The sequence below is a fragment of the Chenopodium album genome, chromosome 15, assembly GCF_948465745.1.
Source record: "Chenopodium album chromosome 15, dcCheAlbu1.1, whole genome shotgun sequence".
In the NCBI taxonomy this organism is placed as follows: Eukaryota; Viridiplantae; Streptophyta; class Magnoliopsida; order Caryophyllales; family Amaranthaceae; genus Chenopodium; species Chenopodium album.
Genome location: NC_137848.1, coordinates 2,329,291 through 2,348,599, shown reverse-complemented (window position 1 = coordinate 2,348,599; position 19,309 = coordinate 2,329,291). Strand labels below are relative to the sequence as shown.

Here is a 19,309-nt window from a genome sequence, read left to right as displayed (position 1 = left end):
GTTACAGTAGAAGAAACGTTTTGCTTTTGTTATTGTTTCAGTCTACATTTGTAGAAACAGAGGATTGCCAAATCGGGCAAATTGTGTAATCAACAAATGACAATCTATATCCACATTCCGATTCTTAATGAACATCAAACGTCCACAAATTTTGTCTCAACACGAGCATGACTTATTCTTAAATGATCAAATGTCCATAAATTTTGTACACAAACATGACTTATTCGCATATTTTGCAGTCACAGCAAACACCAAACCACTATCGCTCAACCAAAAATCTCCTTCGTTTTCATACTTGAATTTCTTCACAATGGCAACAAATGCAAAGGTTAAATCCTGTAGGAGAGGGAATGTACAAATATATAATGAAGTATTGAACACCTATCGCTAAAATCATACTCTAGCTACATATGTTAGATCCAGTGATAAATAAAAACTAGAAAACTGTACAAAACAAAAATACACAATGTTTCATTTGACAGTGGTATACTTCACATTCTGCAATCTGATGCGAAAATATTCTGGTGGATATTTTAGTATTTGAATAATAAAAGGTTCATTGTTAGATCTTGAGCTCAAGATGTACATCAAACTTTGAACATATGAGGTTATGCAAAAAAGCTTTACGTAGCCCATAAATTTTTTTAAGCAAGTAAAAACATCGCAATGGTTTTTCTTCCTACAACCTTTCTGCTCACTAATATATACGGTTTATGAAATTTATTGCCATATATGACTTCTCCAACATCAGCCTGAAATTTCCAGAACTTTAAGGCCTTGACTGAAGCAGACCTGAAGAGATTAAAACCCACTGAGAAAGGAAAAATAAGTAACAATAAGCATCAAAATTTGAGATCAAAATACCGCTTCCAGTAATTCTCACATTTTCCATTAATCATTTTTTAATATACTTTCACTTTATATCAATCATTTTATACACATTTAGTATCACTGGCAGATCTATGTTGCAACCCAAGGGTGTACGTTTTGTGTGGGAGACGGCCCATGACAATGTGCTACCAGCCTACCACAACTATAAAAAAAATCAGTTGGTAACAAACTACACAAAAACTGTAAAATTTAATACTGCATTTATAATTGACACCTGACTACCCGAGTGTTTATTAAAAAATTTAATCTATAGATTGATTTTCTAATAAATATCTTTTTGATTTTAGATTATATTAAATGACATGATATGATACTGTTAAAATATGGTGTTCACTAAATGACAATTAGATATCAATTCTGTATAATTTGTACGGTTATAAATTTCATGAAAAATGTTTCATCAATATTTTATAATGATACGTAATGTTGGTAAGCCTTTCTATAGGGTTTTTTTAAAAAAAATAAATCTGGAACAAAAATAAAGAGCCAAGAAGTATTGGAGCAATAAAAGTAAGATGTCCAAACTCCAAACCTTGTCAAGTTTGTATTTGGCTGGTCATTCAACACCTTTGATGGATCTGATCTCATTTGCTGAGTCTGCGAGTGCCTTGAGGCCCTGAAGATGAAAAAACAAAATGACATCATTAATATGTCAGCAATGCTCTTCATTGGAAATTTCTCTAGCTCTAAGAAAAACAAATAATTGAACCATGACAGAGAATTAATTACTAAAAGTGCACAAAACAACAATATAACTTTTCCAAGGAGCTAAGATTAGATGCCAAACATCAATTTATACATGTCAACAGTATATATTGCAAGAAAATGGCTTCCAAGCTGCCACGCAAACAAAAGTTGGAGAATAGAGACACAATTTTAGAAATCATCTTCATTGAGATCGTTGGGAGGTTAGGATTGAACCTGGAGGCCAAGAGCATTTGAAGATGGGAGCTGAGCACGCATTTTGCCAAGTTTCAGTTGTTCCTGAGAGACATCAGTCAAGTAGCATGTCAATGACTCATATACCACATTGACTTTGGCAATTCTTACACGAGACAATCTCATAAGAAGTTGGTTGGCATAACATAGTTTAAAGCACAATTGAATGTAACTATGTATTTCAGGTGAATATAAAGGATGATACATTTCTTAAGATGACATTCTGCAATTAACCAATCAGTCTTGCACAAATACTAAGATTTACTGTCTATAAATAATACTTCGTATTAAACTAGTCCATTCGACATATAGCTTCTCATGAAGAAATAAGCTTGTCCGATAGAAGTCACACCAACATGGCGTCACACAATATCTCATTTTATTGCTCATTAAACTACTAAACCTGCCCAACTCAAATGGTCCTTATCCCTTTGCCAGTTTGCCTCACAAGTATGCAATAAAAGGCTACTCCGTATAACAATGTCTAGCAGCGCAACAGATATTTGATTCCATTTCTAGAATTTATATCTAGCCCACAAATAGAACAGAAGCAGCTTCAACAACAAGTTACAACGAGCAGAGATACCAATGGTAATTGCCAGACTTATTTATCAAGCTGGCAAAAAGTAGGTTGTATGAACTCTAGAAACGTACCTGAAAGTTTTGAGAAAGCCCTGGCGCCTTTGAAGTCTTCCCATCAACAAAGTTGACCAAATAATCCACACCCATAAGTGTAAGCGTCTGTAGAAACACAAATTTCATTACTTAGAATGAATATGCATAGCTAAAACCATCCAAATTCCAGAACATGCTATGTAAACCATGTTGAAGTTTACTAGATTGCTCACTGGTTCGAGACTTCTGGGAAGTCGTCAAAACCCAAAATTAAACGATGAAAGCCTTAATTATTTAAAGTTTTCTTATTATAACTTAAATAATTTTTTTGAAGCGAACAAAAAAGGTCAAAAGAAACACCATACCTGTTTCTCTTCGAATAAACCCATCTTGTCATCCTGCCAAAAGATAACAATGAAAATAAAGAACATAGACTTATTAATTAAGCTTATAGATGAAGAAGTAAAAGCAGATTAGGATTTCATGCATCAACAAACTTTTTTTAAGAACACAGAAAAATTATTGCTGAAGAAAAAACAATTTTCAAACTAAATTCGAAAAGCAATAATTGATATAAGAAGCATCAGGTCTAACAGAAATCATCGCTTCAGATGACAAATACTGTTAGGTTAATTGCAGCATCTGCAAACTAACAATTCTTTTAATAATATAAAAGAGATGCAAACACAAGGAAGCAGAAGTCCCAAGAGGCCAAAACCCAAGATAAGATGATACAGTTACATTTGGAGCACAACCAAAATAATTATTGCGTGGAATGCATAATATCTACAGAAAGGAGATATTCATGGCAACTTCACACATTGTAAGACACTAAACATAAATGGAGCATGACAATGACCAAGAGCTCAGGTTACAAATGAATATTTAGCATCTTACACACATGTAATTGGCATAAGCTATGCCATACAGAAAACAATCTGGCATGCTGGTACACCTTATTTTGAAATTTTTTGGTTTATTGGTCAAGGATACTTGTTTTCTAGAAAAAAGCATTGTTTCTAGAAATATGAAAGTGGCTTGAGTTTATCATATTATTCCCCGGATCTCATCTCTTAAATTATGAACTAATTATGGGTCAATATACATACTTTCAACCAATAATACTAAGCCTATAAAAAAAAATTCTCAATTCACCATTGGAAGGCCCTAACTTGCTTTATTATTTTATTTTTTTTCCGGCATCATATAGATTTTGGGAATTTCGTATATACAAGTCCCTCCAGCTAATAGGGCTTGTTTTGACTTAGAAGAACAAAATTGCTAATGTTTGGTCATCAATATCTTTAAAAAAAAACACTAACTCCAGTAACAGAACTCTTTTTTTTTTTTGAATGGAAACTCCAGTAACAGAACTATATGTCTATTATTTATTTTTTTATTTTTATTGCAGAAATTGCTTTCGTATCATAATATATTACAAATATATAATTTACAGACATCAATGGTCAAAATATGGCTTTAAGGCTGCTGGACAGCAAGGGGGGATAAGAAATAACTCAAAAGACTAATTCAAGTTAATGAGGGACTCTAAGTCAAAATCATTATTAACAACTCCACATGCTAGATAGCATGAACAACAATATTAACAAAATTGGGATATAGGATTACTCATACAATCAACTCACCAAAATGGAAACTGTCTCTTGCAAGGAATATAGCTGCCTGGTAACTTTGTCAATATCACCACGAGTCTTACAGACCTGATTCAGAGGCATAAAAGCTTAGTAAATTATTCACATATTCACCATTCCAACACTGTAATAATCACATATCATTAATTCTCAATGAAGCCAATAGTTCCATTACTGACAGCCATATCTATTTGATAAATCATCGACCAAAATCAAAAGGACAACTTTATTCATCTTAAAAATTTATAAATAATCAACTGCCTTCAGGATCCCAAAAATAATAGTCCAACACTCCACTGCCAAAATAAATAGTTTTTGAAGGTCAAACTACATCATGTGACAAAACATTATCATGTAGAATCTTGTTAAACTTGCTTAAGAAAATACCGATTATATATTTAAACCATAAGATATTTTGGAGACTGAAAAGGTATATGTTGACTTCTTTTCAGACAGAAGTACAACTTAGTGGATATTACCTCAATGATGGAATTCTTGGGTACAAAAATTTCACCATCTATACTGATATAAAAGCCTGAACAGTTGGACTCAATAGAAGGTTGTTTCACATGGTTCAGCCATTTTTAAAGATTATACATCAAGCTTTGAGAAGTTTGAAGTACAAATAAAAACAAGTGCCACACAGCCACAGATTATGCACACAAATAAGGTCTATTCTGTATGTCGAAAATTCCAGAAATAGCTCGACAATATGTTCAAGTAACAGATACAGCTTTTATTTTAAGAAAAAAATGATGACATGTCATGGAACAGAAGATAACACGATACACACGATAATCATAAATAAATTTCCAAAAATATTCAGAAGACGAAAGTATGAAACCACTTAGGGCAATGAATTAACTAACACCAAACACTAGTGAATTGGTAAAGACTTTCATCACTCAAAACTAATTTGTACAAAGAAGTGAAGGACAGCTGGAAGAGTAGGCATTTGTCAGCCAAAGTACAAAAGATTGGAGATTATGATATGCAAAGTAGAACAAGTAGACCAGTAAAAGACTAAAAGTAAAGGGGTAAATATCCAAAGTCCACCTGATCATTTATATGTTTTGAGATCTCCCTCTGCTCGTCAACTTTCCCATCCAGGTTCTCAATCCTTTGAGTCAAGTGTAACTTTACTTTCTGCAGGACAGAGAAATTCAACACACCCGTTAACAGGGAAGAGAGGGGGGGAGGCAGAAATAATAAATTTTGCACACAAAGAGCAGTAGACATAACAATTAATGAAAGCTACATGATTTGCAAACATAATACTGGTGGATAAAGACAAAACTCACAAAAGACCAAACACAACATCAAAGATTGTGTTGAAGAAAGTCATTTGATCCATGTCCACATTTTAAGCATAGGAAATTTTGCAACTTACAGCGAGTCTGTCAGTAATATTATCCAGATTTGCTGTCAAATTTGCGACTGCCGTTGCCATATTACGCTTGGTCACGTACATAAGATCAGAGAAAGAAAGACCCTGAGAATATACCATGAAAAAAGCAATTTGGTCATTGATCAGTTTCCTCATGAGAAGGTAAATATTAAGGGCGACAAGCTGGCTAACAGAAAATTATGCCTACCTTCCACCACATATACCCATAGCCCAAAGCACCCAAGGTTGCAGCCGGAAGAATTAGAGAAGAACCATCTGCTTAAATCATAGAATTAGCAAAATGCAAATCTAGAGGCACCGACACAAACATATACAAAACAAAGAGCACTGTAAGAGCAACTGTAAGTTTAAACTGACATACCAATTCCACCAGACCCATTCACCACATTGATTTGCCGCGATGAGGTTAAATTCCGAATCTCTTGTGCCAACCGGCGTACCTATAAAGGATTCTACGTGAGATTTTATACAAAAACAAACCCTTTGAAACATTCTATGGAAAAATGCATGGCAAAAAGAGTTCTCTCAGCCCTTGTTAGTTTCACGGTTTGCAATGAAGAAAATGGAAGTTTTGAGGAGGATAAAATTATACACAACTTGGTAATCTACCTTACATAGAGTATGGATTCCCTAAATGATTAAATTCATACAGAAAATGGAAGCTTCTTGCTTGTCAGGGGGGCAGCTACACCACCAATCGCAAGTTTATTTCTTAAACAGACATAGTTCAGCAAATTAAAATTACTATTTTATATTTACAGCAATTTCTTCTTGAAAATGAAGGAGCCTTACTTTAGATTAAACAAACAACATCATCCAATTAACTGTCCACCTTAGCACACTAACTAAAACGAAAGCAATGTCTAATTAATAGATTATCATACAATTAAAAAGAAAAATGACCCACTTCAGCTCTCTAACAAAGACAATGATATTCTTTAACCTGCCCTGGCCCGTGGGACTATGGAATGTCTCTAGTAAATCACATAGCAATTGATATCTTTAGCTTTGCTCCCTCACTCAACATGAAATCCAAGGAGGCAATAGAAAAAGGAACTCTAAAAAAGTAACCAGTAACCTTAATCTTGCCGCTACATCCAAACTGGTCCTGCTGACCTGATCTATTTCAGCCTCTCCTTTTTCAGGTTTTACTCCTTTTCATGCCTAATAACCTCAAAATAAAAATCAATAAATAACAAAGCCTGTTTTCCCAAGAAAATCATCATTACTTAATACTTTACTTGCCACCTTCAGTCCTTCACATGATCGTCTGAAGGAAAAACATATAAATGCTACTCCCTCCATTTGCATTTTATATTTTTGGTTGGAATTTATAGGTTGAGGTAATCTTCTTAACTATTTTCAATACGTTAATCACTCACTCAATCAATCAAAACCTTAATCTCATAAGTGAGGTCAGCTACATGAACTTAAATTGATTATAGTTGTCCACAAAAATGTTCCTCTTCCATCCACAAAAATAAAAAAAAAAAAATTAAATAGCACATAAACATATGGGGTTTGTTTGATTTATTTCAATAGGTGCTATAAGAATACCAAATTTTTATAAATGTTATTAATACAAGATTAGAGATGTTAATGGTCAAAGACGAGCATCAACAAACATGAAAAGTTAAAATAGAAACATAAAAAAGAAACAAAGGGTGTTTTTAGAGTCCCTTAGCTTATATCATTAAACCTTTAACCACAAATGTTTTAATAAACACTGATCAAATCTAATGTTAGAATCTTGATCTGGATAGCACGATCCTATGATCTTATTTTAGCTAAACGATCTAGACTGGAAGTAAGGCTTTGATATGAAGTGCATGGATTTACGTGAGGATGAAGTTTTGGATCGTAAGGGATGGAGGAGAAAGATTTATGTTGATGACTACACGGAATAATCAAATTTGGTTCATGTTAGCCGACCCCACTTTTGGGATTAAGGCTTTGATTGATTGATTGATTGATTGATCTAGACTGGAAGTAGAATCTCAACATAGCAGGTAAGGCCATGAGGAAGTGAGGAACGGACAATCCTATTATTTACTTAGATCATTGATCAGTCAACATTGTACAAAATTGACTAGGATTGTCGTCCCGTGTAACTGTTTACTCATATAAATGAACCCAAATGCAACCAATTATTTTCTCTAAGCTTAATGACAACCCAGTGCAATACACTCACCTCCGCGGCCACGCATCATAACATACAGCAGAAGGAAAGGACAGAAAGGACAGAGTCAGCAGCAGCAGGGCACAATGCAAGGAGCACACCCACTACAAGAGCAGTAACGGCTTGAAGGAATTTTGGCAAATTATCTTTATTAATTATTAGCTATAAGACAAATTGTAGTAGTTGTTAACAATCAAGGCAATAGGCCAATTCCTTGTATCTCAAGTAGTATAAATAGAGTAGCCTAAGGAGAGAGAAGGGTATTCAGAAAATTCATAAGAAAAGCCTTGGAGAGTCATGGCCTAAAGCCATGTTATCGTTTGCAAGCATTGAGCTTTAATACAACACCAATCTTTCCCTAAGCCTTATTTAAATACGCTTACCGTTGCAATTGGTATCAGAGCAGCATGCCTCCGACATCGCTTTCAGTGACTCCGGAGAGGGTCGCCGCGTTGGAGGAGCGAGTTGAGGAGATTCTCGAGAAGATCGGTGATGGAGAAAACTCCATACAGAGAGCGATGAAGCAGGACCAGGACAAGTTCTTTGAGGAAATGAGAGCGATGATGTTGGGTTTCCAAAACCAGGCGAACGGCGAAGGAGAAGTGAACCAGCAGGGTCAGGGCGGCATCCGGATCGGCAACTGGGATCCCGGCGCCAGGGGTGGATTCCGGCACTTCAACAACGAGCAGCAGGGAGGAAACGGCAACTGGAGGTTTAGGAAGTTGGATATGCCGTTATTCGAGGGGTCCGATCCAGATGGGTGGATCTTAAGGAGTGAACAATACTTCCAGTTTTATAAGTTGTCGGAGATGGAGAAGTTACAGGCCGCCGTCGTAGCTATGGAGGGAGATGCCTTGAGTTGGTATCAGTGGGAGAGCCGTCGCCGTCCATTGGTGGGATGGGAGGATCTCAAGACTAGAATTTTAACCCAGTTTCGACCCGCTAATTCGGGGAGCTTGCACGAACAGTGGCTCGCCGTGGAACAGACCACCACGGTGGTGGAATACCGTCGGGTGTTCATCGAAAAAGCCTCACCATTAATCGATGTACCAGAGAGTATAATGAAAGGCCAATTTATAAACGGATTGAGGGAGGAGATTAAAGCTGAGATCCGAATGCTTAACCCGCTCACCTTGGAAGACGCCATGGATCTTGCGATCCGGGTCGAAGAAAGGAACCGGGTCAGTGGGTTGAGAAAAACGGGTGGAGTGTTCTCTAAACCCGGACCCTACTCCTACTTTAACCGGAGCCCCGCCTCCACGCTACTGGGTAACGGGTCAACCCAAAACACAAACCCCAGACCCTTCAATGCCAGCCAGTCCGAAGTAGCCCACAAACCAGCCCAAACACAAACCCAGGCTATCAACACCCACAGATCCAAACACCCCAAGCCTCTGCTGCATCAGTTAATAATCCTTCACACACATATCCATCCCGTAGCAACCCGAGTGCATCAAGGTTCAGTGGCTTAGTAAGGAGATTAACCGAGAAAGAAATTCAAGAAAAGAAAGAGAAGGGGCTCTGTTTTAGGTGTGACGGGAGGTGGACAGGACCCACACATGTTTGCTCCGCCAAGGGGCTTAGTGTTCTATTGGTGGAGGACGAGGAGGAGTGTGGCGAGGAAGGAGAGTTCCAAGCGATGGGAGTTCCGGGGGAGGAAGAGATGGTGGCTTCCGTGAATGTGTCTATGTGCTCTATTGTGGGGTTGACTAACCCGAGAACCATGAAACTTATCGGACAAATCCGAGGCAAAGAGGTGGTGGTGATGATTGACCCGGGTGCCACGCACAATTTTATCTCAAGGACATTGGTGGAGGAGTTGGAGCTACCAATTGAGGGGAACCAATTGTTTGGGGTTACCTTAGGGAATGGAGAAGCGGTGAAGGGACGAGGCGTGTGCAAGGGAGTGAGGTTGAGGATCAACGCGGAGTTGGAGCTTGAGGAGGAGTTTCTACCCCTTCAATTGGGTAATACCGACGTTATTTTAGGTGTGCAATGGTTAGAGAAGTTGGGGGAGGTAGTGACTAATTGGAAGTTGCAAGTGATGAAATTCGAGAAGGGGGGTAAAACGGTGAGGATCGAAGGAGATCCGTCACTAGCTCGCACGGGAGTGACTCTCAAGTCCATGATGAGGACCATTCGTAAGCAGGGAGGGGGCCTATTGGTGGAATTAAATCAAGTTGAGGGAAGTGTGAAAAATGGGAGCAGTGACATTCCTAATTTTATCCAAGGGGTGCTAGATGAATTTAGGGGGGTCTTCGAGGAACCCCAAGGACTGCCGCCTATAAGGGGGCACGAACACTCCATCTTACTCAAGGATGGGTGTAATCCGGTGAGTGTACGACCCTACCGATACCCACAGTTCCAAAAAGATGAGATAGAGAGGCTCATTAAGGAGATGCTAGAAGCCGGGATTATCCGACCATCATCAAGCCCATTCTCTAGTCCGGTTCTTCTAGTGAAGAAGAAGGATGGCTCTTGGCGATTTTGTGTTGATTATCGGGCCCTAAACAAAGAGACGGTGCCCGATAAATACCCCATTCCGGTGATTGATGAGCTGCTAGACGAGTTGCATGGTGCTCAATTTTTTAGTAAGCTTGATTTGAAAGCTGGGTACCACCAAATTTTGGTAAGGTCGGAGGATACCCATAAGACGGCTTTTCGTACTCATGAGGGGCACTACGAGTTTTTGGTCATGCCCTTCGGCTTAACCAATGCTCCGGCCACTTTTCAAGCGTTAATGAATGACGTATTTCGACCCTTCCTAAGGAAATTCGTCTTAGTCTTTTTTTGATGACATTCTCATCTATAGTGCAAGTGAAGAAGAGCATGTTGAGCATTTACGGGTGGTATTAGCTACACTCAAGGCCCATGTGTTGTATGCAAATTTTAAAAAGTGTGAGTTTGGGAAAAGTGAAGTAGCTTATTTGGGCCATATGATTTCTAGAGATGGGGTTGCTGTGGATCAAGAGAAAATTCGGGCTATGGTGAAGTGGCCCACCCCGAAATGCTTAAGAGAGTTAAGAGGCTTTTTGGGCCTAACGGGCTATTACAGAAAATTTATAAGACATTATGCTCACATAGCCCAGCCTTTAACGGATCAATTGAGGAAGGATAATTTCGGGTGGTCCACAAAGGCTGACTAGGCTTTCACTCAGCTAAAATCGGCGATGACCAAGGCACCTGTGTTGGTGATGCCGGACTTCCACAAGGTGTTCGTGGTGGAGTCCGATGCGTCAGGTTTCGGCCTTGGAGCTGTTTTGATGCAAGAAATGAGGCCCGTAGCCTTTTTCAGCAAGGTGTTAGGCCCAATAGGGAGAGGGCAAGTCAGTATATGAAAAAGAGTTAATGGTTGTTTGCTTGGCTGTGCAAAAATGGCGACACTATTTACTAGGTCGGAGATTCATTGTGCGAAGCGACCAACAGAGCCTCAGGTTCATAATGCAACAGCGAGAAGTGGGTTCGGAATATCAGAAGTGGGTTAGGAAATTGATTGGGTTCGATTTCGAACTACAATACAAACAAGGGATCGCAAATCGCGTGGCTGATGCCCTTTCAAGGAGGGGCGAGGAGGAAGGCGCGGCGGAATTCGGAGCCTTGGTGGCTACACAGGGGGTGGATTGGTCTACCTTGAAGGAGGAGTGCGCGCGAGATGGGTTTATCCAGAAATTGAAGGGGCAAATCGCAGCAGGGGAACAGATCAAGGGTTACTCTGTGGAAGATGACCACCTCATGTACAAAGGCCGAGTAGTACTTCCATCTCACTCGAGCTTTAAGGCGACCTTGTTGAGAGCATACCACGATTCACCGGATGGAGGACACGAGGGTGAAACGAAGACATATCTTCGGATAGCGGCCAATTGGTGTTGGGCCGGAATGCGGAAAGACGTGGATGAGTATGTGCGGCAATGTTTGATTTGTCAAAGAAACAAGCTCTCCCAACGGTCTCCGGCAGGGCTGCTACAACCCTTGCCCATACCGGAAAAGGTGTGGAGTGATATTACCATGGATTTCATCGAAGGACTCCCAAAATCCAAAGGAATTGACACGGTTTTGGTGGTGGTTGACCGCTTATCGAAGTATGCTCATTTTTTGGGGTTGAAACATCCTTTCACGACGGTGGGAGTAGCGGAGATCTTTATGAAGGAAATTGTTCGATTGCACGGGATGCCGGAGAGTATTGTTACTGACCGAGATAGGATTTTTGTCAGCATGTTTTGGAAGGAGCTCTTTAGGCTGCAGGGGACAGGGTTAAAGAGAAGTACCTCGTATCATCCCCAAACGGATGGACAGTCCGAGGTGGTGAACAAGCGGCTTGAGACCTATCTCCGCTGTTTCGCAGGAGATCAACCAAGAGCTTGGGCCAGGTGGTTGGGTTGGGCCGAGTTTTCATACAATACATCTCCCCATTCTTCAACACACAGGACGCCCTTCAAGGTGGTATACGGGAGAGATCCACCTAAATTAATTCGGGTGGGAATGGGACAAACGGCTGTGCATTCGGTTGAGGAAGTTCTTCAAGAAAGGGATGTGATGTTAGATGAGTTGAAGTTACAGTTGACGCGTGCTCAGCAAATTATGAAGGATAATGCGGATGCGCGTAGGAGGGATGTGGAGTTCAAGGTTGGAGATAGGGTGTTTCTAAAACTCCAGCCATACCGACAGCGTTCTTTAGCTCGGAGACCCTTTGAGAAGTTGGCCGCACGTTTCTATGGCCCATTTGAGATCACGCAAAGAATAGGGAAGGTAGCCTACAAGCTACTCTTGCCTGAGACATGTAGGATACACCCCGTGTTTCATGTATCACAATTGAAGCAAGCTTTGGGAAATGCTGTGAGTTCGCCAACAATTCCTGAGCAAATCACTCCGGAAAAGGAGCTAATTGAAGAGCCAGAGACTGTGTTGGACAGCAGACCCAAGTTAGGAAGGAGTGAGGGGTTGGATGTGTTGATTAAGTGGCACGGCCTGCCTGAATTTGAGGCTACGTGGGAGGATGCCGAGGCCATGAAGGCTCAGTTCCCTGCTTCCACCTTGAGGACAAGGTGGCGCTTTTAGGGGGGGTATTGCAATACACTCACCTCCGCGGCCACGCATCATAACATACAGCAGAAGGAAAGGACAGAAAGGACAGAGTCAGCAGCAGCAGGGCACAATGCAAGGAGCACACCCACTACAAGAGCAGTAACGGCTTGAAGGAATTTTGGCAAATTATCTTTATTAATTATTAGCTATAAGACAAATTGTAGTAGTTGTTAACAATCAAGGCAATAGGCCAATTCCTTGTATCTCAAGTAGTATAAATAGAGTAGCCTAAGGAGAGAGAAGGGTATTCAGAAAATTCATAAGAAAAGCCTTGGAGAGTCATGGCCTAAAGCCATGTTATCGTTTGCAAGCATTGAGCTTTAATACAACACCAATCTTTCCCTAAGCCTTATTTAAATACGCTTACCGTTGCACCCAGCTACATAAACTATGAACTTTGACATTTTTTATGCTAAAAATATGCGTATTTAATCATGTAAAAACCATTTTATTACTCCTTTTTTTTCATAATTTTGTATCTGATTTAACAGATTCAATTCAAATCCCCTCATTATTGGTCACAGCACAGTAAGCCCCCAATTATATGGCATAACCTTGGTCACAACTCCTAGACTAATAATGCCTATAAGGCTACAATAAATCCCCTATTCTATGGGATACCCTTGATTCTTCATACATAAACTTTTATAACCACTCCACACAAACGAACAAACATGCGAAAAACAGAGGAGAACGAGAATATATGAAATCAACATTCAGCAGTTGCAACTTGCAAGAACAAGTCAGGTGCATCGATTAACTGTTGTGAGGTGGTGCTCCTAAATTGTGGCTGGTGCCCCTATGTTGTTGCCAATGGTGCACCAATTAGGTGCTTCTGATCTGTTATCACCTAACTGCATCTAATTATCCACTCAGCATTTGCCTAAAACTCCGGAAACATTTTTCTAAGGTCACGTGAGGCTAATTCAATCGGAGTCATGATTTATCTCATAAAAAAAGAAAGTGCACAGCAGAAAACAGAAAGGAAAACGAAATACTTAGATTATAATAAACGCAGAGTAGTCCTATACTTCTGCTAAATTCTCCCTAACTACACAGATATCTTCATCCAAGAAACAAAATAGTGAACGATAGACAACTCAATTATGGTTCTTCAAATTCAGATTTCGTGCAGAACTATTAAACTCAATGTATCATACAAAATCTCTTAGGCTTTCAGATTAATCAACTGAAACCTTGCCAAAGAAAAACTCAACCTCTTTGATTCGCAACATCACTCCGATTCCGATTTCTAACTACGGAGTATTTAAAGCTACAAATCTCTCAAAAAAAATAAATAAATAAATAAAATTGTGCTAAAACAAACGACGACTATAAAAAGCATGATTGTATAACAGTTGAATAACCACAAACCTGTGCAGCCATTTGCTCAGAATCAGAATTTGCAGAGTCACCTGAATTCTCCCAATTCTTCACCAAAGCCTGAAGTTAATTAAATCACAATAAATACAATTTCAGCAATTAATAACTCAAAATTGAGCACAAAAATAACCAAAATTTCAAAAAATAAAATAAAATAAAAAATACCTGAAGTTCGCCAATTATGTCAGCTAATTTTCCGTTTTTGACAAGAACAGTTCCAGTATAACCTGCCAAAAAAAAAAAAAAAAAAAAAAACGTGTGATCAGTATTAAAATTAAAATTAAAAAGAAAATTGGAGATGGAGGAGAGAGGAAGAGAAGGAGAAGTACCAGCTCCAATAAAGAGGAGGAGTCGAGAAACGCCCATTCCAGCTTGAAGCGCCATTGTAATGGAGGAATTTCGAGATCGACGAGGAACCCTAATTCGTCCGTCGTCGTAAGAATGAAGAGGAGGAGGAGTTAATTATTACTAATTACACTTTTTTACAGAAGTGATGGATTTATTAACTACGACTGGATTATGGGTGCTCCACGATGTCGTTTTATAAAATATTTTATTTTCTTTTGTCCACGAGTCACGGCTCTATTCTTGAGTCACGAGCTTTATCCAGCTTGAAATTTTAAGTTTAAATTTATTAAAAACTCTCTCTTTTTTTCAAAAAGTAAAAAATTAAGTAGACTGACTTAACTACTAGTATAACATTTTAAAAGTGTGGAGGAAGGATAAATGATCCTCACCCTTACGGAACGTTTGATTAGAAGGATAGAAATAAGAGACAAGAAGGGAAGAGGATAAAGAATTAAAGATAGGGGTTGATAGGTGGGATAAATATAAATAATTTCTTATGTTACGTTTGGTAAGTATGGAAACAAAATTAGAGATAAGTAATAAAAATACCTTTATTAATTTCTATCCTTTCGCCTTACCCTTTTAATTTTATTAAGGGTAATTTGGACTTTTTCAACCCATTTCTTATCCCTTTTCCTTGTGTCACCCCACCTTATTTATAGAGAATGAAGGGGTAAAAGCACACCCGTCTAAGGCCCTGTGCAAGCAACCCCATTACACAGGCCCCCGAAAATTTAAAGGGCTTCAAATTGCAATTAGTCAATAATAAAGGGTATATAATTCTGATATGTCAAGAAGTAACCGTAATGTAATCTGTCAAATTGGTTGTTGTGCGGCAAAGTTAGTTTAGTATCTTATGAGAATTAAGGTCAGCGGATCAAGCATTTGTAACGAGTGCAAGTTTTACAAAATACGAAGTACATGTTAATATTTTAGTTACCCTTGAAAAAATGATATGTTATCAACATCGTAACTTAATAATAACAAGTATAAATTTCTATATTTTAGCATGGTAAAAAAAAAACAGGTAGCATAATTTCATATTAAAATTCGTGTGGTTTTTAAGTTTTTAAGTTTTGAAGTTTTGAGGGCCTATAATTATTAGTAGCACAGGGCCCCTAAATTGTTTAAGACGGCCCTGGTAAAAGGGGATTTTTATCCCTATTCCTAACCCTTTTTAATCCACATCCCTCTAAACAAACACTATTTTTCTCTTATCCCTCTTTTTTATCCTTATCCCACTCCTTTTATTTCCTTAAACAAACATCCTCTTAAGGCCTTAACTTTAAGTGTCTCTAGTGGCTAGTGGAAATTAAACCCTTAACATGTACAATCTTTTCCTATAGAACTCGACTTGATTTATAGTATGGAGTCTTAAAACTAATTTTATGGTACAAGTTGTTAGGATATATCTATGTAAATAGGATATATATTTTGTATATTCTAATATGCCTTTGTTAGGATTGTAGACTTGTATTATATATATATAATATATATATATATATATATATATATATATATATATATGTGTGTGTGTGTGTGTGTTAAATTAGGGTCTGTTCTGATTGACTGGACTGAACTGAACTTGTTGGAGCTGAATTGAACTGAATATTTTATAAGAGAAGGAAATTAAGATATGAACTGAACTGAACTTATTGGAGTTGAACTGAACTGAATTGAAAATAAGCTGAAGAGAACAGGCCCTAAGTCATCTTCTCCTAATTATTCTTGTGAATTTAACACAAGTTATTGTTTGTGCTATTATTATTTATAGCTTCTCATTTCACCAATATATATATATATATATATATATATATATATATAAGTATCTCACCAATGTTCAATAATTTAAGCTTTATACATAATAGTATAAATTTACAAAATACTATTTCAAACTTATTCACGAGTTTCTTGAACTATACTTGTAATGTTAGCTACTAGCTAGTGGAAATTTCGAGTCGGGCTCGAGTAGTTCACAAACTTGCTAGGCTCATTGACATACTATAATTGGACTTTTTCTAAAATACAAAGAGTACTTTAAGTTTTTTTTTTTTCTTCTTAAATGTATTATGGCGTTATCAACTTATCATGTAGTTTTATGGCATAGGTTCATTAACTTAAAATTTTGAATTGAGCAATTTGTAAGTGTATAATATCTCCTTATTATTCGATCATACAATCTAAATATGCTTGCTATTTGCCACGTGTCAATTGTTTACATTGATACTTTTTTTTGACAAATACATTGATACTTGAACACATGACATTGAGTTAATTAAAGGTTAAGTTTTAATACTAATCTGATGATGCGTCTTGTGTCAATTAAGTCAATACTTAAACTCATGACCTTAATTGAGTTGACTAAATAAGATTTACCACTAATCTAACGACATATTATGTCAATTAAGTCATATTAAAAAATAGTTAATTATGCACATAAATCTCTAAATATTTAATGTTCAACTTATGCATGTATATTGTTAATAACAACAACAACAATAATAATAGTAACAATAATAATAGGGCGCTGATATTGCCAAGGCAAAAAAAGTCACTTCCAAGACAAATTATTTACCCGATACCCATAATCTTTGAGAATCTTAATATGTCGAACTTATTAATTCAATAAAATACTTTTTAATATTTTGTTGCCTATAATAATAGTGGCTAAATATTTTTTATTTTATTTTTGAGTAGTCTTTTGAGCTTCTGGGCAGAGCAGAACAGATTTCAGCAGAGCAGAGCAGATTTCAGCAGAGCAAAGCAAATTAAAGCAGATCCGAGCAGAGCAGATTTCCTTATTATTATTGTTATTACTATTATTACTACTACTACTACTATAACTATTATTAATATTATCGCATCATTATTATAATTATTTAAATATTATTGTTAAATATTAATTATTATTATAATAATTATTAAATATTATTTAATTATTATTTTTATTATTATTTTTATTAAAAATTAATAATTAGTATTATATTTATTAGTTATTATCTTTAAAAATTAATTTATATTATAAAAAATCAATTATTATTATTATTAAAATTATTAATAATAAGTATTATTATTACTATTATTGTCATTATTTTTTTTTTTGAGAAACTATTATTATCATTATTATTTTTACTATTATTATTATTTATTATTATTATTATCAATAAATATTTATAATTATTATTATTATTATTATTAATTATTATTATTATTATAGTTCAATATTAATTATTATTTTAATTATTAAATATTAAATATTAATTATTTATTATTTATTATTAAATATTAATTTTTAATAATATTATTATTATTAAATATTATTTATTTATTAATTATTATTATTATTATTAAATATTAATTTTTAATAATATTATTATTATTAAATATTATTTATTTATTATTATTATGAAATATTTAATATTATTATAATAATGATTCAACATTAATTATTATTATTATTAAATATTAATTATTTATTATTATTATTATTATAATAATTCAATATTAAGTATTATTTTTAAGTAGAGCAGAGCAGAGTAGGGCAAAGTAGAGCAGAGTAGAGCAGCTCTAAAGAATGGGGCCTTATTGGATTCGTTTGTATATATACATATTTTCGTAAAGATATGCAACATTATTCTTATTTGTTCCCGTTCATTGTCTGTACTACATACCACTACTATATGCATGCACATATACTTTTTGTTAATTAATTCATTCCAATAATCAATATGAGAAGAATCTAATATATATATATATATATATAAAGGGGAGTTTTTTCCCGAGTTTTTAGAGAGCCACGTAGGATCTAATTTTCTCAGCGCGCCATGTAGGATTATAAATCTTAGTAGTAGCCAATTAAATAAGAGATTATTAATTTCTTTTAGAATTAAATAATTCAAATGCCACGTAAGCAAAATTGGCGAATGAGATTTTTAAGTTTAGGGATTTTATCTAAATATATAACAAATTTTATCTCATAAATACCAAAAAAAAAAAAAAACCGTGCATCGCACTGGCTTCATCTAGTCAAAATATAATCAAAAGTTGAATTGATGATTGTAAATTTGTAATGGATATAAACCAAAACTTCCGATAGCACATCTTCTTCCATCATTATATAATTAGTATTAATCAGCCAAAGAATATGATAAATAATTTAAAAACCTTTGTCTACCAATCCTAACTACTCCCTCCGTGTTTTTTTAAGTGTTACAGTTTGACCGACACATAGTCTTAGGCAATTTAATTGACTTAAATAAAATAAGAGGTAAGTAGGATAGTTGGAGTATTAAAAAATTATAAAAGAAAGATAATGGGATTAATAGTTTATTGAGAAATAATGAATGTGATAGAAGAGATATAATAAAAAAAAAAAAGTAGTAGTGGATTTGGGTGGGGACCATGAAAGGAGAGAGATATAATATTTTAATATAGTTTTTTGCCAAAAAAGGAAGTGTAACACTTATTAAAACACGGGCGGATTTGATAAGTGTAACACTTAAAAAAACACAGAGGGAGTAGATTTTAAGAGTTTGAGATTTAAAGTATCCCACGTTAATATACAAACATAATGCTTTTTTTTGTTTCAATGGCAAATTTAATAATAATAATAATAACAATAATAATAAAAACAATTACACCTAAAAAAGTAAATATGAAATTTTGTTTTAATGGCAAATTTAATAATAAAAGTAGAACATCAATATATCTTAAGTTAACATGAAAGTACCTTTACTAATAGTCAATTATAAACAAGTTTAGAGGTAGCTAATACCTATAAAGCTTTGATAATGGTGTCTCTCCCAATAAAAT

The 19,309-nt window shown here is 35.9% G+C and overlaps 1 protein-coding gene across 2 annotated transcripts; it reads right to left on the bottom strand.

Moving 5' to 3' along the window:
* Positions 1-469: 469 nt before the first annotated feature.
* Positions 470-14,631, bottom strand: LOC145581556 (uncharacterized). Of its 2 annotated transcripts, none has more exons than XM_081638567.1 (13): positions 14,479-14,631; positions 14,315-14,376; positions 14,141-14,209; positions 5,867-5,945; positions 5,693-5,760; positions 5,488-5,589; positions 5,154-5,243; positions 4,092-4,166; positions 2,811-2,843; positions 2,485-2,571; positions 1,813-1,875; positions 1,424-1,507; positions 470-811 (listed from the first exon to the last, which is right to left on the bottom strand). In XM_081638567.1, the coding sequence occupies exons 1-12, from the start codon at positions 14,531-14,533 to the stop codon at positions 1,448-1,450; spliced, it is 843 nt and encodes a 280-aa protein (XP_081494693.1). In that variant the 5' UTR covers positions 14,534-14,631; the 3' UTR covers positions 470-811; positions 1,424-1,447. The 2 variants fall into 2 exon arrangements, with proteins under 2 accessions (XP_081494693.1, XP_081494692.1); XM_081638566.1 differs by having other exon boundaries at positions 470-792.
* Between the last annotated feature and the right edge of the window lie 4,678 nt (positions 14,632-19,309).

Coding starts and splice junctions, on each gene's coding strand:
- LOC145581556 (XM_081638567.1), bottom strand. CDS start 14,533: ATGGCGCTTCAAGCTGGAATGGGCGTTTCTCGACTCCTCCTCTTTATT. Junction 5,244..5,487: donor ATATTACTGACAGACTCGCT/GTAAGTTGCAAA, acceptor TCTGTCCTGCAG/AAAGTAAAGTTACACTTGAC. Junction 2,572..2,810: donor GTTTATTCGAAGAGAAACAG/GTATGGTGTTTC, acceptor GTGTTTCTACAG/ACGCTTACACTTATGGGTGT.